Source organism: Gopherus evgoodei, chromosome 1, assembly GCF_007399415.2.
Source record: "Gopherus evgoodei ecotype Sinaloan lineage chromosome 1, rGopEvg1_v1.p, whole genome shotgun sequence".
NCBI lineage: Eukaryota > Metazoa > Chordata > Testudines > Testudinidae > Gopherus > Gopherus evgoodei.
The window spans coordinates 307,734,674-307,757,771 of NC_044322.1; the positions used below are offsets into that span (position 1 = coordinate 307,734,674).

General features: G+C 36.7%; 1 protein-coding gene across 6 annotated transcripts in view; it reads left to right on the top strand.

The window, feature by feature from the left end:
- RPAP3 (RNA polymerase II associated protein 3) overlaps positions 1–22,729 on the top strand; it is a 40,606-nt gene extending 17,877 nt beyond the window's left edge. For 5 of the 6 annotated variants that reach the window (XM_030548879.1, XM_030548880.1, XM_030548878.1 and 2 more), the window contains 10 exons: positions 1,097–1,231; positions 5,438–5,565; positions 6,790–6,911; positions 9,582–9,652; positions 9,780–9,896; positions 11,745–11,956; positions 13,939–14,134; positions 15,146–15,243; positions 18,478–18,578; positions 21,450–22,729. In XM_030548879.1, coding sequence (XP_030404739.1) covers positions 1,097–1,231; positions 5,438–5,565; positions 6,790–6,911; positions 9,582–9,652; positions 9,780–9,896; positions 11,745–11,956; positions 13,939–14,134; positions 15,146–15,243; positions 18,478–18,578; positions 21,450–21,541 — 1,272 coding nt within the window. In that variant the 3' untranslated portion in view covers positions 21,542–22,729. Of the gene's footprint in view, positions 1–1,096; positions 1,232–5,437; positions 5,566–6,789; positions 6,912–9,581; positions 9,653–9,779; positions 9,897–11,744; positions 11,957–13,938; positions 14,135–15,145; positions 15,244–18,477; positions 18,583–21,449 lie in introns of all 6 variants that reach the window. The other variant, XM_030548882.1, reaches the window with a different exon arrangement.
- The last annotated feature ends 369 nt before the right edge of the window (positions 22,730–23,098 follow it).

Here is a 23,098-nt window from a genome sequence, read left to right on the forward strand (position 1 = left end):
CCCAGTATCCTGTCTACTGACAGTGACCAATGCCAGCTGCCCCAGAGGGAATGAACCTAACAGGTACTAATCAAGTGATCTCTCTCCTGCTGTCCATTACCACCCTCTGACAAACAGAGGCTAGGGACACCATTCCTTACCCATCCTGGCTAATAGCCATTAATGGACTTAACCTCCATGAATTTATCCAGTTATCTTTTAAACCCTGTTACAGTCTTACCTGAGGTGGTTGTGAAGGCTAGGGAGTTCCACAAGTTGACTGCGTGCTGTGTGAAGAAGAACCCACCCCCATCCCTTTTTTTTTTATTTTTTTTTAAACCTGCTGCCCATTAATTTCATTTGGTGGCTCCTAGTTCTTATATTATGGGGACAAGTAAATAACTTTTTCTTAGTCACTTTCTCCACATCACTCATGATTTTATATACCTCTATCATATCCCCCCTTAGTCTCCTCTTTTCCAAGCTGAAAAGTCCTAGCCTCTTTAATCTCTCCTCATATGGGACCCATTCCGAACCCCTAATCATTTTAGTTGCCCTTCTCTGAACCTTTTCTAATGCCAGTATCTTTTTTGAAATAAATAAATAAAAATTAATAAAATGCTTTCCAAGAGTTTTGATTAAACTACAAATAGTGATATATTCCAGTTGAAGAAAATTCTGCGTGTGTAGTAGGGTGACTAGAACAGAGGAAGAAAATATCAGGACACATGGGGAGGGGAGGAAGGGGTTATCATCGACGCAAAAAACAAACCAAAAAAAACATCGGTCGGGATGCAGGACAAACACCTAAATATTGGGACGTCTGGTCACCCTAGTGTGTAGACTTGTCCATATGGTTCCTTAGTCCACACCAGGAGGGGTGTAAATTCTAATGTGTGCCAGCATGTTTCACACTAAATGGCCTGTGTGGATCCTGCTGGCACACACTAAAAGTTACCTACTCAACTTAGTGAGTGACATGTTAGTGCACATTAGAATTTACACTCCTGCCTGGTGTGGACAAAGCCACCATATAGACAAGGGTTGTGTGGAGCAGGGAGGGAGGGACAGGGGGAGAAAATGAGTTGAATAATATTGCTGATGCTATCTATCCCAGGCTCTAACGTCAAAAGAAAATTCACAACAAAATGAAACTGAAGATGTTGGAAAGAAGCTTGAATTAACAGAAGAAGAAAAGAAACAAATAGAAGAGCAGCAGCTCAAGCAGAAGGCAATTGCAGAGAAAGATTTGGTAAATCACATAACCTTTTTCTGCCATGAGGGGAAAATGAACAAAACATTTACTCAAGATAAGTAATAGTATACTATAATTTTGCTCTGCAAGTATGAACAAAAGTACATAGTATCTTTTTTTAAATCTTTGTGTGTCATTCCTTTGTTCATCTGTGCAAAGTGTGTATTTTTTAAGGGTGTGAGGTGGGATTTTATCTGGTTAGCGCCCATTGTTTGTTATAGTTGAGTGGTTTTTGTATTAAAGTAGCACCGGGAGACTCCAAATGGGATAGATGCCATTAAGCATTATGTGAGGCAATATACTAATACATAGTAAAAGTGTATTCCTGCTCCAAAAACCTTACAATCTAAGAACCTGATTCTGCAATGTATTACATGTAGGTTGACCCCAGTGTGCCCAGGTGGAGTACCCATTGCAAATTCAGGGCCTAAGATGAAATGAGGCAAAGTGGTTGCAACAAACAGGGAATGAGGGAGGTTGTGGGTAACCCTGACAGGAACATATGGTGCCAAGTTAGTTGATTGTGATTGACAGTTGAAATAAAAAAGAAATAAAATAGATACAAATGGTTAGTAGAGGCCACCTACCTACCTATTTATTATAAGTTTGCATTTTCTTACTGACAGTACACACTAATTGGGTCTTGATATGGGATTTGGAAGACAGAGTAGTAGTTTTCTGGACTAGTTTGGGAAGATCCTCCACGCATAAAGGGATGATTTGGAAGAAGCTATTGGAGGAGTTAATAATTAGGTTATTAAGGATGGGATCATTGAAGGGGCAGTGGGTTATGCAATAATATACAAGAGCAGATAAATAAAAAGGGATGGAAATCCTGAGGGGCATTAAATGTGAGGACAAGAGGCTTTAATCTGATGATGCGTGAAGAAGTGGAGATAGGGCTGGATTAGGGCATATGCGTTGAGGACATGACTGCAGGGACGTGGCTTCTGGAGTCCTATGAAAATGTCTGAATTGTAGCCTTGACTTAAAAAACCCCCTACTTCTAGCCTCAAGGTTATTAAGAAAGCCTTGTGAATGTAAACAGAGGGTTGCTGATTCAGTGATGTCTGTCTGAGTTTGCCTGCAGTCTGAAATGATAGTTCCAAGAGCTGTGAATTTACCCATTTATCTTACAGGGTTGTTAATACTGAAACATGCTGCGTTGAGGATCCTCACCTTCACCACTTCATCAGGGGATTCTGAATTGTGAGGGCTTTGTGGGCATGGTCCATCATGTGCTAGACTGGTGTTGTAAGGGGCTGACTCCTAATTCATTCAGAACAGAGCCCATCCTGCCTGAACACAGGGATGAGGGTCCACAAAGGTAGTAGTGGCAGGGGCTTCTTGTATAGAAGGTCCCTCCCACCACAAGCAGGAGTTTTGGGTGGCATGAGGGCATAACTACAGCATGAGGGTGGAAATGAACAGCGGCAGAGTTGAAGATGGCACCAAGGTTCTGGGCCTGCATAACTCTCGGGATAGTGGTCATGTCAACAGTAACAGAGTGGAGAGGATTTGGAGGGGAGATAAGTTTCATTTTGCTCAGGTTGAGCTTAAGTTGATAGGAGACCTCCATGAAGAGATGTCAAAGAGATGGACTGAGTGGCAAGAGTGGATGGAGACAGAAGTGTAGATGTACACTTGTTGCTCATTGACATAAATAGCATAGGTGAAATCAAATGAGCGCTTAAAATAATCCAGAGGCAGGGAATGCAGAGGAAGAAGAGAAATTGTCAAAGAGTGGGTCTTTGTAGCAGGAGGAATTAGGTATTTCCACCAAAGGACATGCTAAAGGAAGGCAAGGAATAACACTTCATGAATCAGGATCTGATGAGCTGTTTAAAAAAAAAAAAAAAAAAAAGCAGCCAAGTGGTCAAGGAGGATGAAGGTGGAGTAGAGGTCCTACAACCACTATTACGAGTTCTTTAGAAACTGAGAATTGTATGGAGGAAGATTGGAGAGAGAACAAGGATGGAGGTGAAAGAGAGGAACTTAAAGCAATGAGTTTAGAAGCTGAGGGCTAATGGTAAATGGAAAGAGAGGTTGGGGTCAAGACTGAGTTTTTTAGGATGAGGGAGACCATAGCAGACTTACGCTTGTGAAGGGAAGAAATCTGAGGAAAGAGAAACATTGAGGAGAATGGTAGACAAGGAAGTAAGAGTTGGGATCAGACGACAATAGATGGGATCGCTTGTGCAGATGGAAGAGTTGGAGAAACAGCATATGAGAACCTTTGAAGTTTCGATCTTGAGATTGAGGAACTGGAGTAAGATGTCGGAGAGCTGGGTTCAGTCTCTGGCTCTGCAACGGAATGCCTTTGGACAAGTCACTTAATTTTACTGTAACTGTACAGTTCCCTATCTGTAAAATGGAGTTAATACTTCCCTAATTTATTGGGGAGTTGTGAGGATGAATCAATAAATACAAGGGAAACACATGGATATTCAGGCAATTTGGGGAGTGATTAAGGGTGAGGTGAAACATTAAAGTACATAGATTTAGGAGCTAGCTGTAGATTTGGCCCTGGAATAGAACTTGGCTGTTTTGTTTGCTGGGTTGTAAAATACTAAAGAGATCAGTATTCTCACTTGGCCTCCTTGCTGCCGTTTTCCGGGTCTCCAAGAAGGAAAATGGAGAATGTCTTCTTTGGAGCCATCTAGAAAAAACCTCCACAATGACTCCCTTACCCACTGTACTATCCTCTCCTTCCCATCAAGAAGGCAGAGTTGGAGAAAAACAGGCAGTAATTGCCTGTCTTCTGTCTCTTGCAGCAAATGCTGCCTTTCATGTGTTGCTGGAGTCATAAGCAGAAATGAGGCTCTTAACTTTCTTTTCTTCTAGGTTTTTGTTCTAGGTTTATTGCGGGATGGGAGGGTAGGAAGAGGATTGTCCCCGAATAAAATAATTAGGAGCCTTTTTTTATGGTCGTCTTTTCATCATTTTTCAAAGCATCAGTGGCGCCAGGTATATTTTTTTTCAGACTAGCCATAATAACTAGAGATAACAGACGTCTATAGTCGGGGAGAAATTGTGCATTGACAAAGCATTTTGTGATCTGAAGAAGATGAGTTAACGGTCCTACACAGAGAGAGAGGATCTCTTGGCTTTTTTTACAGCTAAGTCAAAAACTATTTTCAAGGATTCTCTATGGTGAAATCTGTCTGCTTTTGTTTTTCCTCTGTGCTTATAAGTTTCCTTCCTTCTCACTTATTCTGCAACAGGTGGTACTGTAGGTTACAGTTGGGTTATATGGAGCCATATAATCTTGAAGTAACTCTGTAAACTTTTCTGTAGCTGATATCCTATAACTATATGGGAGGAAAAATGCATCAGAGATGTAGATTTCTACCATAATGCAATAGAATATTTTGCCACATGCATCATTTGTGATTCTAGATTTTATTTCTTCCTGAAGTATTATTTTCTAGTCTTCTTCCGAAGAGCAGGGATCTGACAAATAAGCTGCACGCTGCCACCCTTTTCTGAGCAATGATTGAGTCCTTTTTCTTTATAGGGCTGAATCAGTGGAATCTCCCATCAGACATGGGTTTAAAAAAAAAAAAAGTTTATACTTTTTTTTTAAGAACTTTCTATATGAAATGTATTACTGTAAAACACCTATTTTAAAATTCTGCAACTTATAATATCACTAGATCACTTATTTTTCATCAGTATTTTTGTTGTCGCATTTCCTAAATGAAGCTGCATCAATTTACTTTTCATATTTATAGTGATTACATTTAATCAATTGACATTTGATCTTTTATCACATTTTTTTATATATATATATATAAAGAATATATATGAAATATACTATTGTTTTTGTGTGTGTGTGTATGTATATATATCTCTATATAATGTGTGTGTATTCTATTAAATATAATCTCACCCCATGGCGCTAGTCTGTTGTGAGAAATTAATTTTGTGAAGAATATTTGAGTAGTGGTAAGGTTAAATATTTAATCCATGTTTGACAGTTTTTCCAGTGTGTTATTTCTATATATGAAAACTAAGCAGGCATCTGGCTACAAAATGTCTTCCATTTAATGTAGTAAAGTACTTCTTATTTCTAGCAAATTTTGAAGTGCATCATTTATTAATGTAACTCACCTTATTAGTATTTTTAAATGCTCACCAGTATATCTAATGTTTATCAGACCTTCCTTAATATTATACAATTTTTCCATCCAAATATATCAGGGAAATGGATATTTCAAAGAGGGAAAATATGAAGCAGCAATTGAATGTTATACACGTGGTATAGCAGCAGATGGCACCAATGCACTTCTGCCAGCTAACAGAGCTATGGCCTATCTAAAGATTCAAAAGTAAGTGGTGTTGAGTAAAAACTTCTCTATTCTTTGTAAATTGGGAACAAAAAATGATAACATCAGTTTCATTTAAATTCAAACCGTTACACTCTTCTTAGAATTCAGTATAAAGTATATTCAAACAAATGTTCAGTTGTTCTTTTCAATGTCTCCTTTAATATATGCGTATGTCATCTTATGATTAATTTTTAATGAAAACATTTTGAAAGAGAGAAAAATAGGGCTAGATTGAAACCACAATGAACCTTGAATCATTTTCTCACAATTTGACCAGTCCAATTTTTCTTGCTTTTAAAGTTCTGTGCAACTATACTCTCCCCTTCAAAGGACCTGGATCAATGCTGTTTATGTATGACAAAAAGATAGAAAGTTGTTAGATGTCTCATATAGGATGGAAGAGAGCTAATTTTGCTAAATAAATTGATTCAAATTTCAAACTTCTGAAGGAATGTTTATAAACAGTCTTTAAAAACAAATATTTTTTAACTATACAAACTCTTTACAGTAATGGACTTAGAAAGGTGGTGGTGGTGTGTATTGTTTGGATAAACAAAAAATCCCAATAAGAATAGATATGCATACTTGTCTCTGGAATTGAATTTTACAGTCAAATGAGGCAAATGTTTCTACCATTTGTAAAGGCTCTTTCCATGTAGTATGTGCTTTTCTGGGTGGCTGTCCCAAAATTCAGGTACAGAACCAATATATTAAAGTATATAATGTAAAAAAATTAAGTCTGTTAGATTAATCTTATTTGGAAAAATATTGCTTTCTAAAAACTCTGTAGTTTGTTTAAAAAAAAAAAGTCTAGAAATAAACATACTGTAGACAGGTTCTGACAAAAGCTGAGAATTTAGATCTGTGATGTCACTGGATGTAACAGAAACTACGGCTAAAATTTTCAAACCTAGGTGCCTAAAGTTAAATCCTTAGATTGATATTTAATCTCTTAATAAAAGAGGCCTGACTTTCAAAGCTGGTCTGAGCTCCTGAGCCTCCCATTGACTTAATGGGAACTGGGGATGCTCAACACTTCTGAAAACTAGGCAACTTCTATTGGTGTCTAAATATGGATTTAAGGACTTAATGTTATGCCTCCGGATATTAAGCCTTTGGTCCAAATGTTTATACCTTGGAGAAACTATTTTTTTTTTTTAATATTGAAAACTGTGTTTTCATTACATGGTTAGTATAATCTTTTAAAATTTATTTTCTGCTGAGATATGAAGAGGCAGAAGCAGACTGCACACAAGCTGTACAACTAGATGTTTCCTATTCTAAAGCTTTTGCTAGAAGAGGGTCTGCCAGAGCAGCACTAGGAAAGCTAAAAGAAGCTATGCAAGGTGAGGCTTTGAATGCAAGTAAATATTTGTGATGGGTTAGGTACCATATATAGATTTTAGTCCTGATCCTTTAAACACTCAATAAACAATTAAACCAATTTATTGACATTTCCAGTATTTTGGGGCAAGCCTTCTAGGAAGACCACTTTTTTGGTACCATGAATTTCGGATCTCTAATTTTTTTTTTCATTGGTAGGCCAAATTGAAGATTTATTTCACCTACCATCTCTTATTCATTTGAACAAATAAAATTATATCTCTAAAGATTGCAATGGAATGTATTATTTAAAGAGTATTGTAGAAGGGTTCTAGGTTTGCATTCCAGCAAGAAATATTCAGGTCCCATGCTCAACAGCATGGGACCTGAATATTGGGAGAGTGGGAGAGATGAAGACTGATACCATAGTGGTCATTAAACCAACCTAATTTTCAAGCTTCAGCATGTGTTTTTAGTATTATCTCTAGTCAAAAACTACATTAAGATTTGTGAATAGTAATTTAAGGGAAAACACATCACAGGAATAGGTAACCTTAACTCTCTATACTGACAACATGCAATAACCACATAATTATAATTAAAGTATTTAGTGTTCCATTTTAAGTAAAAATATTAATTTTTTTAAAGAGACACTCATTTTTTTCCCTCAGCCCTGCTGCCTTGTGGTAACACTACAGAACAGTGTTATGGCTGTTTGGGTGCACTTATTATGCATTTGTAGTTCCTGTTTAAGTGTAACGTGCCAATCAATCTTAAATATGGAATTGTGACTGGTACTTTCATAATAAGTCTTATTTTAACATAAAATGTCTTTTTCCCACCTAGTTATAAAAAATTTCTTATTACATATTATTAGCTACTAGGAAATAATCTAGCTTTATATTTTTCTAATATAAATGGAGTTAATTTTTACATTTATTTAATTTAGGGCTGTCGATTAATCGCAGTTAACTTGCGATTAACTCAGAAAAGTTAATTGTGATTAATCGCACTGTTAAATAATAGAATACCCACTGAAATTTATTAAATGTTTTTGAATGTTTTTCTATCTTTTTAAATACACTCATTTCTGTTACAACATAGAATACAAAGTGTATAGTGCTCACTTTATATTATTTTTATTACAAATATTTGCACTGTAAAAATGAGAAAATAGTATTTTTCAGTTCACCTCACACAAGTACTGTAGTGCAATATCTTTACCATGAAATGGTAACTTACAAATATAGATTTTTTTGGTTACATAATTGCACTCAAAAACAAAACAATATAAAACTTTAGCGCCTGCAAGTCCACTCAGTCCTCCTCCTGGTTCAGCAGTCGCTCAGACAGAGAAGTTTGGTTTGCTGCCCACTTTTTGCTTACAGTGTCACCTGACAGTGAAAACAGGCATTCGCATGGCACTTTTGTAACTGGCATTGCAAGGTTTTTACGTGCCAGATATGCTAAACATTTGTATGCTTGTTCATGCTTCATCTACCATTCAAGAGGACGTGCTTTCATTAAAAAATGCTTGTTAAAAAAATGTTTTCATTAAATTTGTAACTGAACTCCTTGGGGGAGAATTGTATGTCTCCTGTTTTACTTGCATTCTGCCATATATTTCATGTTATAGCAGTCTCGGATGATGACCCACCACATACTGTTTTAAGAACATTTTAACAGGAGATATGACAAAATGCAAAGAAGGTACCAATGTGAGATTTCTAAAAATAGCTACAGCACTCGGCCCAAGATTTAAGAATCTGAAGTGCCTTCTGCAATCTGAGAGGGATGAGGTGTGAAGCATGCTTTCAGAAGTCTTAAAAGAGCAACACTCCAATGCAGAAACTACAGAACCTGAACCACCAAAAAAGAAAATCAGCCTGCTGGTGGCATCTTTCTCGGATGATGAATATGAACATGCGTTGGTCCGCTCTGCTTTGGTTCATTATCAAGTTGAACCCATCATCAGCATGGAAACATGTCCTTTTGAATGGTGATTGAAGCATGAAGGGACATATGAATCTTTAGCGCATCTGGCATGCAAATATCTTGCGACGCCGGCTACAACAGTGCCATGCGAACGCCTCTTCTCACTTTCAGGTGACATTGTAAGCAAGAAGCGGATAGCATCATCTCCTGCAAATTGTAACTAAACTTGTTTGTCTGAGCAATTGGCTGAAGTAGGACTCAATGGACTTGTAGGCTCTAAAGTTTTATATTGTTTTATTTTTTTAATGCAGTTATTTTTTGTACATAATTCTATACATAATTTTGTACATAATTTGTAAGTTCAACTTGTGTGATAGAGATTGCACTACAGTACTTGTATTAAATGAATTGAAAAATACTATTTCTTCTGTTTTTTACAGTCCAAATATTTGATTTCAAAGATAAATAAATATAAAGTGAGCACTGTACACTTTGTTTTCTATGTTTGTAATTGAAATCAATATATTTGAAAATGTAGAAAACATTCAAAAATATTTCAATGGTAGTCTATTATTGTTTAACACTGCGATTAATTTTTTTAATCGCCTGACAGCCCTAATTTACTTGTAAACTAATTATTTTGGAGGCGGTTACCTTTGGGGAAAACAGATAGTTTAATAATAAAGGACAAAAGAAAAAGACCAGAAATACTTCAGTCTGAAACTTATACATTTTTTTCTTTTTTTTTATTCCCATAGATTTTAAAACAGTTTTGAAGTTGGAACCTGGCAATAAACAAGCAATAAATGAACTAACCAAAATACAGAATGTATGTATGTATGTGACTATATATTGCAGTTTATTAACAGAATATTTATGTGCTTAGATTATATGTATAAATGTAATGAATTTCATAACTAACCTTCATTTTAATTATCTGAACAATTATGTTTAAGGAATTAGTTGAGAAAGGGCTGTGTACTTACCAGGAATGTCCTGAACCATCTGCAGAAGAAACAGAAATACGAAGCCTGGTACAGCCCATTGATAAACCCGTACATCTTCGATCCACTGTAAGTGGGGGAGAAGGGTGGGAACATCTTAAAAATATAGAGGGACATGGAGAAATAGTGGAGTTCAACATTTAACTCCTTTCCTACCTGTTGTGTTGTAAATATAAACTGATATTTGGCATGCATGCTTTTAGTGTAAAAATGCGTTATTTAAATATATATTAAGATAATGTAGTTTGCAGATACAGATTTCCGCATACATTAGACTTGCACTAGTCATACATTTTAATTCTTTTCTGTTTCTTATAAGGTAAATTATCTGGGACACAGAGTATTTATTGTGTTTTTGTACGGTGCAAAGCACACTAACATTTAACAAATACATTTTCTCTTAATTTAATAAATAATTTCCAAACAGTTTTGTTTGTTCATTCCATTAATTGTAATATAAACCAAAATTGGTAACAGACTAAAGTTAGGTAGAAAATAATGTCCTTTACTTTAAATTTTAAAGTTAAGCATTGGATTAATTACATCCAATTAAGAGAGATTGTGTAATACAAATGTAATAGAATATACCCTCTATAATGTTAAATTATACTTGGTTATATCAGCTGTAGCATTATTGACATGCTAATTTTCAGCTTAAAAGCTGCACTGACTGGAGATACTAAATATAGATTAATTTGTCCTTCATGGTTCTATTAAGGTTAGACATTTACTGACACTTACAAATTTACTGTCCTACTCTGTTCTCTTTGTACTGCAAGATCAGTGAAAAGAGAACAGAAACCACCTATTTCTCCCCAGTGGAGACCCTACACCTTTCCTGATATGGGGCAGGATGGGTTGTGTCTATAATGGATTGCACTCTGCCTATCCCAAGATTGTTGCCAGCTAGCATAGCTGTTAAGTTAGAATAGTGTGAGCTGCTCTAAGGTGGGGTTGGGCCGGGCCGGAGCTGAGGACTAGAAAATCATAACTGGTTCCCTGATGGCCTCTTCACTGTGCTAAGCAGATCTCAGTTGTGACAGAGAATCTGACCCAGAATCTTTTGCATTCTTCTGTTCTTCCCTTTAACAGATTAATTTGCTGTTTGAACTTCCGAGTCACATTACTAATAATTGTATATAGTCTTGCAAATATGTATAACACACTCTGCTCCCAAAAGATTATATTCAGTGGATGGAGTTCACGCTTCATTTGGGCGGCTGGTAAAAGACCCAGAGGTCCTGTGGAGGGCCTGTAATACGATGTCTGCAATTGCTGGAGATCAGGCAGGGATCAAAGTAATTATTAGCAAAACTGGAACAAATAAAACAAATTATTTCAGTAACAATGGGTAGGCAAACTATATGGAATTCAGTGCCTCAGGATGTCATTTAGTCAAATAGTATGGCTGGATTTTAAATGTTGTGACCATAGACCCATTTGTAGTTATTTATGCAAAATAAAGCTAGTCAAATCTCATTGCTACATCTTCTTTTGAAGTCAGGATACAAAATTTGATTGACTAATGGACTGACTCAGATATCATAGATCCTAAATTAAAAAATTAAAAGACCTCTCAGAAGAAGTATGGGTTTTTTTTACTTTTTAGTTGTCTGGGAAAACAGAATATAGAAATGGAATGACTTTGAGGTGAGAACGGCCCATGATACAGACAAATAAAGTAAAGTGGTAGCAGGGAAAAGGCCAAATGAGAGAGAATAGTTTTCATTTTATGATGAATTTTGAAGTCACAAATTATAATATGTAAACACTGTATAGTTTTATTGTAAAGTATCTGCACTGGACACCAGCGTACACTAACATGGTGGCTCTGGGGTTCTAGTCCATTGTAACCCGTAGTCTTTACAAAGAATAAAGTAGAGTATCCCACTAATCTTAGGTGTTTGTTCCATTTAGAAACCTTTGAGAAGAATATTCATTGAAGAAGTAGATGATGAGATGCAGAATATTGATGTGCCTGACACTATTACTCTAGTCAATAATTGGATTAATTCTACGAGCGTAGAAACAACAAAGAATCCAAGTCAAGATGACCTCTTAACCACATCTGATACTCCTAGAGCAAAACAATTGAAAATAGAAGAAATCGGTGATATACCAATCTTCCAGTGAGTATAATCTCTTTGGTGTTCTCGGATTTGATAAGCAAACATGACTGGGTATGTAATCCTTCTCAAATTATTATGTGCTTTGAATATTGCACCAAAAAACCTTGATTACATGTTGTCATGATCGAAATTTGAAAACACTGCTGTATTGTTTTTATTAAATAGTCTTGTAGCTGTATACACCTTGTTCGAAGATTTACTTTATTTAGACTCTTCTGAAACAAATATGACCCTTTTAGATACAGATAGAGAAGTTGTTAACTTGGATTGTTTTGCTCAAGTATTCCAAATATGTGAGGAAAGTTATGTAATCTTGATGTAGAAAATATGCTACATTTCCTATGCACTACATCTTACCTCAGTTATAGGAGGTCAGTTGGGAATTTTAGGGCAAGATTCTCAGGAGTGCTAGAGGTCTGCTCTGCACACCTGGGGAGGGGAGGCAACAAATATGGTATTAAAGCATTTTACCACCACTCCTCCAATTGTGGAGGCAGCCAGGAGCCTCATGTCTGCCCTAAGCTCTGTTGACTGGTAAGAGCTCCCAAGGAGCCTGTGGCAGAGTCAGACTCCACGGCACCCCCTAGTGGCCCACCACAGCAGTATTCACCATGCCTCCGTTTTCTCCCAGGGAGTAGTCTCCATCAGCCGTATCCGGCAAGGTACTGGTAACTAATTTAAACAGTAATCCCAAGTGCAGCATAACAGAGAAGGGTTCTCCACCCTTGGCCTAAAATCTCAGGTCTTTCACACTCTCTACAGAGCACTGAGTCTCCGGGCGTTTCCCTTTTGGGAGCCTCCCTGCTTCCAGGGTTAGTCATAGGAACCAGTCTCCTTCCTGAAACCCTCAGCCCACCAGGCTGTCTGTCTGGGAGCTACCCTTCTCCAGGGCCTACTAGAGGAATCAACCTGCCTCCCCCAACCAAGCTCTTGCAACCCTTTGGGGTCATCCCGTAACTCCTTCCCAGCTGGGACTAATAATTAAACGGGACTATTTGCTCCCTAGCTGATCAGGATCAGATGGAGGGAGAGGGTAGCTGACCTATCTCAACTGGGCTGACCGCAACTCCCCTTAAAAGGCCAGCGAGCCTGTGACAGGGTCATTACATTGGCTGGAATCATCCCTGGGATGACTCCTAAAATGGGGGTGTGCTGGGCTGAGTGATATAGAAGCAATGGAGATAGCTCCCTACACCCAGGTGTTGGGAATCCTTGGTTGGCTGTTTAAGCCAATTTCCCAGGCTCTTTGAATTGTCAGAGAATATTAATATGGTATTCCTTGCCTTTTTAACATATTTTTACTAACTGAAAAACTGTCTGGAAAAATTTTTCTTCTTTTCCTCCCCTAAACAGCTGAATGGATTCGGTTTGTAGTGTTGTTTTTAGGGCAAAAGTACATTTTTACAGCCATGTTCTAACCTCTAAAAATATACTGATTGAAATGACAAATTATAGGAGAACAAATGGCTGCACTGTAATCAGTGTGGAAAATGTTTTCACATTTGACGTGCTTATTGTTTTGCATTATGAAATTGCAAAAAAACTTCTTTTCTTATTCTTGCAGCTGTGGGGGAAAGAATTTCTGTAATGCTGATATAGAGATAGAGATATATATTGAATAGTAGAAGATTTTTGTGCTCTAAAAACAGTTATTTCTGGAAATACAGTAAATATATGTAGCATATACGTTTTTACAGGACTGGAAAATCATTTAAATTGACCAGTGAAATCATATTTTTAAAAAAAAAATTTAATTAGCTCCATTTAAATATGTGTGTTTGCTTTAATTTCAAAGCTTAAGAATATTTTAGTCTGAAAAAGATAATTGCTTTTTATACAAAATATTACTAAAACCTTGCAAGTGCGGATATTTATTAAGGCTCAGGTTTGCAAAAGAGATGGCAGCCAATAGCTCCAACTAAGACTCCTTTATGAATTGGCCAGTATTTTTATTTTAAAATCTATAATTAAACACGTTTTAGACCTCCAACCAGTGTGAAAGATATGCCATCAGCCACACCTCAATCATCCAGTCTGAGAAATCATCTAGAAGAAGAAAAAGCATTACTTCCTGCATCTACATCTGATGTCCCTGCAATCCCTGCAAATTCATTCCAGCTTGAATCTGATTTCAGAAAAATGAAAGGCTGCCCAGATAAGATGTACATGTATCTAAAGGTAAGAGAAGTAGTGTTCTGTGACTGCAACTGTAGAAATACACCTCTACCTCGATATAACAATGTCCTCGGGAGCCAAATAATCTTACTGTGTTATAGGTGAAACCGCATTATATCAAACTTGCTTTGATCCACTGCAGTGCGCAGCCCCGCCCCCCTGGAGCACTGCTTTACCGCGTTATATCCGAATTTGTTATGGCTGATTGCATTATATCGGTAGAGGTGTAATTAAAGAAATAGTTCCCTTTTATGTTGGTGAATTGGGAAACTTAGTGCCTGGAATGATTTAACCGTGCACAAATTGCAGTATCTTCATTTTAATTTAAACCCCTTTCCCATGAAACTAAGAGCTTTGACTTCATGTGAAAATCATTCATTCTGTGCTTGATTTTATTTTATTTGACATTTACAGTATAAGTCTAAAACTGGTGCCCTCTTTTTTTTAAATCCCTTCCTTCTAATTTAGGCCTGAATTATGTAAACACACATCTTGGTATCCACATTGAATTCCAGTTACTCACATGTGTGAGCACCGGATTGGAGCTGTAGCATTGAAGAATACCAGTATTCTTATCACTGTATAGGCTGTATAGATATTTTAAAGTGCCTCAAACTACTTTAATGTATATTTTTGAAGGAAAAAAAGTAATTTTAGTTCCTCTCTTGTTACCAAGGGTTAATCTACATTTTTAAAAAACCTTTAACAATCACTTGCAAAAAGGTACAAGTAAATAAAATAAAATGAGTAGCTCTAAGAAGAAAAATATATTTCCTTGTAACTACAGCTGTCTTTTCAACAGAATGTAGAAGGCCATATGCAGAATAGACCAAAATCTATTCTTGTTGGTTTTTTTAACTTATTTCCGGGAGTACCCATGATTTTGGTAGGCACTATAAATATATGCGGAAGGGAATGGATCCTGCTAGGAGAACTTAAAATTACTAGTTTCAGTTTTCACAATTGAATAATATTTTTTGTCTGTAAATAACAATTTTTTTAATTCTTCCAAAGCAAATAGAGCCTTCACTTTACCCTAAGCTGTTCCAAAAATCCTTAGATCCAGATGTATTTAACCAGATTTTGAAAATTCTGCAAGACTTTTACATTGAGTAAGTTCATTTCCTCACTAATTATCTTATGGTTTTATATTGCTTGCTGCCAACAGAGGCTTTTTCTGTTTAGTTTACTGAACAAACTGACTATAGTATATAACACTGGCTTATCAGGATGTAGTTATCTAAATGTATTCCTCAAGAAATTAATTTTTAGTACAGAAGAGTATTTCAGAAGGATTAGCTAGGAGAAAATTGGTATGAAATAAAAAGCCTTTTGCGTTGTCATTGGTTTAAATTCAGATTGTGTCATTACTGGCCACTGATATGACTACTTGGTGGCCTATATGAAGTGATTTGTTTCTATTGGAAAGATAGCACATTCCATGACCACAAAAATCATTTTTTAAAACAATGATATGTAGCTCAAAGAAGAGCAAACAACTAAGAAATTCCATTCTTTGATGCTATCTTCATTGTGATGCCTTCAGTGTCTTGGTTTTTATTTTTTCCCCTTTAATATGCTTGTATTCTGTAACAAAACACTTGAAAGTAGCAAGCATGTGCATGGGAATAGAAGTCTTAATATTAAGAAAATGAAAAGCGCTTGGTAGTTATTTCTGAGATATTTCAGTGCTGCATCACTTGAGGCTAAAATTCTGCACATTATGAACAACGTATTAATCTGAATTAATCTAAGCTCTAAAAATATGGGTTTTTTATTATGCAGAGTAACAAGTGTAAATTAAAGGGGCCAGAGTATAGGCCTGTATCAAGTATTGTCCAAACAACAACAAATCATAAGTTTGAATCACCACACCTGAAGAGGCATGTCCTACATTCAGTGTTAATACGTGCATAGCTTCTAGAGTGGATTTGATGAGAGTAGAAAGTTAAACCAGTTTTAAAAAGGAGGGAAATGTGAATGTCAGGGTTTCTTCCCCATTCTGAACTTTAGGGTACAGATGTGGGGACCTGCATGGACACTTCTAAGCTTAATTACTAGCTTAGATCTGGTATCACCGCCACGCCCCCCCAAGTACCACCATTCTCTCTGGATAGTTTTGAGGGACTTCACCAATTCCCTGGTGAACACAGATCCAAACCCCTTGGATCTTAAAACAAGGAGAAATTAACCATCCCCCTCCCTTTCTCCCACCAACTCATGGTGGATCCAGATCCAACCCCCTTGGATCTAAAAAACAAGGAAAAATCAATCAGGTATTAAGAAAAAGGCTTTTAATTAAAGAAAAGAAAGGTAAAAGAAAACCCTCTGGGAGAGATTAGTATACCAGCTACTCATGGACAACAGATTTCAAACGCAGATGATGTTCCCTTGGGCACAAATTTAGTTACACCAAAAAAATACCCAAATACCCAATTTTGATAATTCCCTAATGGTACAAAGAAAATTAAACATTAAACCTATTTATTCCTTTCTAAAACTTACTACTCTGATAAGAGGCTGGTTTCTTGATCTTTTTCACTCCGGCTGAAACTGGGAAACTCAAACAAAGGAAAAACTTCCCTCCTTCCTTTTGAAACATCTTGTTCCCCCATTGGTTCCTCTGGTCAGGTGTTAGCTAGGCTAGGTGAATTTTTTAACCCTTTACAGATAAAAGAGGCATTAACCCTTAACCATCTGTTTATGACAGTGAAGTATAAAGACAAAAAATAATACGTAGTCCTTGGTAGTGAAAGAGGAAGGCTGGTAGTCTCACATGCTCTTATTGTCAGAACAATTTTTTAAAAAAAGAGATTGTTCCATACTGCTGAAAATGACAGCAACCATGCATCACTGTGTACAGCCTTACAATCAAATTACTAGGTTCCCATTAAAAATCTCTCCTTATTTTCCTCCTGAAAACCCTCTGGATTTGCATACTCTAATCAATAGATCATGATCTGTAAATGTCTAAAGTAGCAAATCAGATGGATTTCTTACTACTAAGGCAGTTTACCTGACATAGTTTTATGAACATGTGCTTACTTAGGAAAGCCAGAGATGGTGTTTTTAAGTGACATTATCTGTTGCTTCCATTTTTGGTTGGAAACAAGGAATTTGTTTTTTCTCCATTATCATGAGCTAATAACTCAGAAGGGTGCTGTGGTTATGGAAAAGTTATAAAAAAAACACACACCACAAGCTCCAATCTTTTAGGTACTGAAAAGTATGATTTGATATTTAGAATAGCAATAACTAGTGCCTGGTTTAATGTTTTATGCCTTGTCAACTTTCCTCCTCCTTTCTGTTTTTTTTTTAACCTTTGTTCTTTTCAAGGGTTTTTCCCCACTTTGAACTTTAGCATCCAAAAAGTGGGGACCTGCATGATCACTTCTAAACTTAATTCCTAGCTTAGATCTGGTACTCTGCCACCAGCCAAAAATATAGTGTTTGGCACACTTCCTGTTCCCCCAAAACCTTCCCTGGGGAACCCAAGACCCAAACCCTTTGGGTCTTAAAACAAGCAGAAATAAACCATCCCCACCTCTTTCCCCTCTCTAGGTTGCCTTGGGAAGCTATACAGATCCAAACTCCTTGGCTCTTAAAACAATGAGGAATTAACCGTTCCCTTCCTTTTCCCCCCACCAATCCCTGGTAAATTTAGACTCAATCCCTTGGATTCCAAAACAAGGAAAAATCAATCAGGTTCTTAAAAAGAAAGCTTTTAATTAAAGAAAGAAAAAGTAAAAATTATCTATGTAAAATCAGGATGGAAAATGCTTACAGGGTATTCAGATTCATATAGACTAGAGAGACTTCCCCTCTGCCCCAGCATGAGATTCAGAGTTATAGCAAACAGAGGTAAAAATCCTTCCAGCAAAAAGACACATTTACAAGTTAAGAAAACAAACACAAGACTAATCCGCCTTGCTTGGCTATACTTACAATTTTGAAACATGAAAGACTGATTCAGAAAGATTGGGAACACCTGGGTGTATGTCTGGTCCCTCTTAGCCCCAAGAGCGAACAACAAACAAAACAAACAGCACAAACAAAGACTTCCCTCCACCAAGATTTGAAAGTATCTTGTCCCCCCCATTGGTCCTCTGGTCAGGTGCCAGCCAGGTTCACTGAGCTTCTTAACCCTTTACAGGTAAAAGAGACAGTAACCCTTAACCATCTGTTTGACAGTTCTCTAGTCCTAAAAATATTTATATACAGACCATCTGAGTTCATCTGCTCCAGTAGCTTGAATTTCTTGAATTCCATAATCCTGCTTGTAACTATTGGATCTTTCTAATCAGAGGTAGTTATTTTCATATATATTTAATAACCTGCTGTTTTAGGAAAGAGAAACCATCTCTCATCCTTGAAATTCTCCAGAGGCTATCTGAATTAAAAAGATTTGATATGGCAGTGATGTTTATGTCAGACTTGGAGAAAAAAAGTAAGTACAAAGTAATGCTGGATCTTCTTTTTTGTTGTTGTGTTGTTGTTGTTGTTTTCTTTCAAACTTGGATCTTGGCATAGGTCTCATTTCAGTCAGATACAATGAACTTCAGTATCAATTCAGTTTACAACCAATAATGCAAATACACATGAAATCTTATTTATTATACTTCAGAGGCTGCTTTAACTATGTGCTTCTAAAAAGGTTTCCAGTTTGATTCTTTTTTGAGAGGTTGGGGGGTGGGGTGAGGGAATGGAGAGGAAGATATGTGGGTCAGTCTAAAAGCCGTGAACTCAACCACTCTGAGAAGGGAAATTCACCACCGTGTAGTGACCATTCTTGCCTGTGCAATTGTGGAGCGGAAAGGTTTCAGGCAAATCGTATCCTTCTTGGCTGGGAGATCAGTTTATTTAGGGCTTTTGTAAGTGCGGAAAATAAAGGGAAAAAATGGGGACAAATTTTGGGGTACTGTGCAGGGCTTGAAGGAGCCTCCCAAAACAAATTATTCTTGAGTTTTTAAGCCTGGAAGGAACCACTGTGATCATCTAGTCCGGGGTAGGCAAACTATAGCACATGTACCGAAGGTGGCACGTGAGCTGATTTTCAGTGGCACTCACACTGCCCAGGTCCTGGCCTCCGGTCCAGGGGGCTCTGCATTTTAATTTCATTTTAAATGAAGCTTCTTAAACATTTTAAAAACCTTATTTACTTTACATACAACAATAGTTTAGTTATATATAGAGACTTATAGAAAGAGACTTTCGCAAAACGTTAAAATGTATTACTGGCACGCAAAAACTTAAATTAGAGTGAAGAAATGAAGACTCGGCACAGCACTTCTGAAAGGTTGCCGACGTCTGATCTAGTCTGACCTTCGATATAACGCAGGCCATGGAACTTCCCCAAAATAATTCCTAGAGCATATCTTTTAGGACAACATTTTGAATGTCTTTGAAATGTAAATGATTTATTATAGATGATTTTAAATGACATATGAACACTTGATTAAATCAGCTATTTTAAATGTTCTACTCAGAGACTTTCTTTTTAGGATCTCCTTAAAACTCAAACTAACAGCCAGAAAAGACATGCTGGTTATAACTACCTTTTTCAATAGCAATGTTGTGTACAAACTCAGTAGCTGCAATTGCAATTGAACACAATATAGTACCAAAATGCATGATGTCATATCTGATTCTCACTAAATCAAATTTGGGAAGAAAATTTTCAAAATGTTGTAGAGTCAAACTCAGGTTCTAATTGCAGTACTGAATGCTGCTACCTTTGCATTTTACCCATCACTGTAATATCAAGGCACTAAAGGCTTCATTCTGTCTTGGCACGGGAGAAGGTTGGTGGGCTGAAACAGCTCCCTGATTTGCATGGCTGGCCCCAGCTCTGATGCAATTTAGAACGGCTTCGTGGCAGTTTTAACTTGTGCCATTGGAAAAGAGCCACTAATATAATATACCCTGCCAGTGGATAATTGCCATGATGGAGCTGCTCTGTGGCCCTGACTCACCTCTATTCTCCCACCATTTTAGACTCTCTAGGTTCTGCTGTGGGATGTATGGCGCAGGGCCTGAGAAAGCACACGTACTCCAACAGAGTTCCTGTACTTCTGGGACATCTCTGCTGGACATATGCAGCTACGTTTTGATCCCTCTGCACCACTTGAGTGGTGTAAAGGGCTGTAACCCACCTTAAGAATTTTGCCCTATTACTCTTGTTAGTAAATTAATTTTTTTAATATTGGTTGTTTTTACACTTGCTACGTGATTCAGATTCTGTTGGATCCCTCTCAGTATCTTTTGACCATTCATCATACATTGTAATTGTTTTGACATCTATTTTTTCAGTTGATTTTTATTTTTAATTTAGTATCCATGTATGTGCTAGATTTCTCAGTCCTAGAGATTGACATCTTCTATTTACCACAGAACACATTTAAGCAGACAATGCAAGCTTCTCTAAAGTGTTCTGCTGGTATGTGTCAGCACCTTTCTTGAAGGACCACCACAGTTAGTTCACAGGAGTTTTACTCTTTGTGGCTTGACCCTCCTTTCATATGGCCCATTAAGGGGAAGGGGAGTGCCTGTTTGAATATTTTTCTACTTCAGACCTGGACTGAGACCACCAGTTTTGTGCACATAAGCTGTTTGGTGCCCTACGACATCTATTGCTGATAAATGGACATTTTAAAAAATAAATTTGGAAATTACTGCATATAGCTGAGCTTCACTACAGCTACCACTCTTTCTTTATAATAGAAAACAAATTTGAGCCTCTTGGACAAATATTTTGGACAAATTTTAGTTGTAAATGACATTTTCATGTTTTGAAACTTAGTTTTTTCTACTTTTTTACTTCATTACAGCTTATAAATTTGAATAAGCAACTTTATTTTTATGCCAATTTTTTCTGATATCTGTCACAAGCTTTTTATCTTCTCTTTTTAATATCATAAAGACAAGATAGCTTATATCTTGTTTGTTTTTTCTATTTTTGTCATCAGGAATATGCACTTGAGGAATTATAGGGTTTTTTGGCTAACTACTTGCTGTAAAAGGACCTTTATTCATTGTGTAAAGCACCAAAACAAAAATGGTGGCTCTTGCCATTTGTGGGGTTTGGGTTTGGTTTGGTTTCAGTTTCTTATAGACAGAATATTGAGTTTAACTAATTACTGTTGAGATTTCTTATTCTATCAAATCCAAATGACACATTAAATGTATTGACAGTTGTAAGATAGGATATATTTATGTTCTATAACAGTTTGTCTGTAACCTTAAAATCACACATTTAAAATATAGTGTGTCTGAAAGTCTAAAAATGGAAAGTCATGTTAATTTTTATCTTCTCTTACAGCTGCACATGTATTGTTCAGTCACATGAACCAGTCAGGATTGGAGGATAATTCTGTTGAAGAGTTGAAGAAGAAATATGGTGTTCAGTATTAATGAGATTACTGATGTTACATATTTATAAATGTAAACTAGTCTGATTCCACTCCTCTTCTCTGAGCTACTTGTACTGAAGTCAGTGAAAGAGTTACATCCATGAAGTTGCATTTATGTAGATAATGAAATCCTTATACAGACAAAACCAAATGGCAAGTGCCTAGAAAGAATAATGTTCTATACCCCAATTCTGCAATTGTGCGCATTATTTCAGAGCCCTGTGGCACCAGGGGGACTCTCCCCAGGCTTAAGAATCCACTTGAGTAGATTGAGTTGCAGGCTAAAGGCTGTTGCCGGACAGTTATTCAGAAATAGTTAATTATTTATAAATGTGGGTTTTGGTGAGAATAATTTGGTAACTTGATGATTATTAAAAGATCAGCATTAATTTTATTTTGGGAAATAAACTTAACAGTATTTAATTCAAAATATCAAAATTGGCTGGTATAATTTATTTTAACATAAAATGTACTAATTAATGAACTTACATTTCTCAGATAAGCTGAATTGTTACTTATTTTTAAATAGATGCCACTCGACAATATGAAAACTTCATCTGATGCTCAGCAAACTTGGGGTCTGATGGCCAGTAAATTCCAAATTTCTTTAGCTGAGATTACCGTAAAGCTGAGTTCTAGGCACTGATAGCTGAGATGCCCCAGTGAACCTCACTACCTGCAGTAGTACAAAAGGAATCCCTCTTAAATAACTAGGTTCCAGACAATGAGATTTTTAAAATAGTCACTAAGACCCTGAATTGCACCTGTGGCTGAATGAAAATATAGAAATATGAATGTATATTGCACCATAGAGAGAGCACAATTCTTAACAGTCCTAGTAGTCCATCCCCTTTACAAGCTGGTAGCTATGCAGTATTTCTTTTTATATTGAGTTTTAACTAATTACTATTGAGATTTCTTCTTCTATTGAAAAAAGGTCTTATTTGCCACTCTTTCAATAGGACTTGTGCTCTTAAGTCATTTAGATGCTTTGAAAATCCCACCCTTTATCCTATTACCTACTCACACGAGGTCCACATTCAGGTTGTACAGGCAAACTTAATTCTGTCAATTTCTAACCTTTGAGCGCTTGATTTTTCAACTTCAGTGTTTTAAGTTACTCTTTGTAAAAATCAGACCAGCTAACAAAACCAATAAAACCTAAGAACAACAAGATGGATAGAGCTGAGATGTGACGTTTTGCTTCTTTCTTTGTGGTTTTTGTTTTGTTTTGTTTTTTCTCCTTTTTTTTGCTGTATTCTTGCTACCTATTAGATATTCAGGTTATAGCAATAGATCAAAAGCATTAACTGGAATCTGTCACACCAATATCTTTATGGTGTACTGTAGCTGACAACCCTTTAACTTTACAAGGAGACATGTTGCCATGGTTGGTCAAGTTTTGGCAAATGTGTGTTTCGTTTTGTGCAAGAAATGCACAATGCAACATTGTGAGCTTGTCTATTGTGAAATAAGCTAGAGTATGAATTTAAAACACAGTTGCTATTCCGCAACTCCCCGTGTAGACACTCTTATTTGTTACTAAAATGGATTGAGT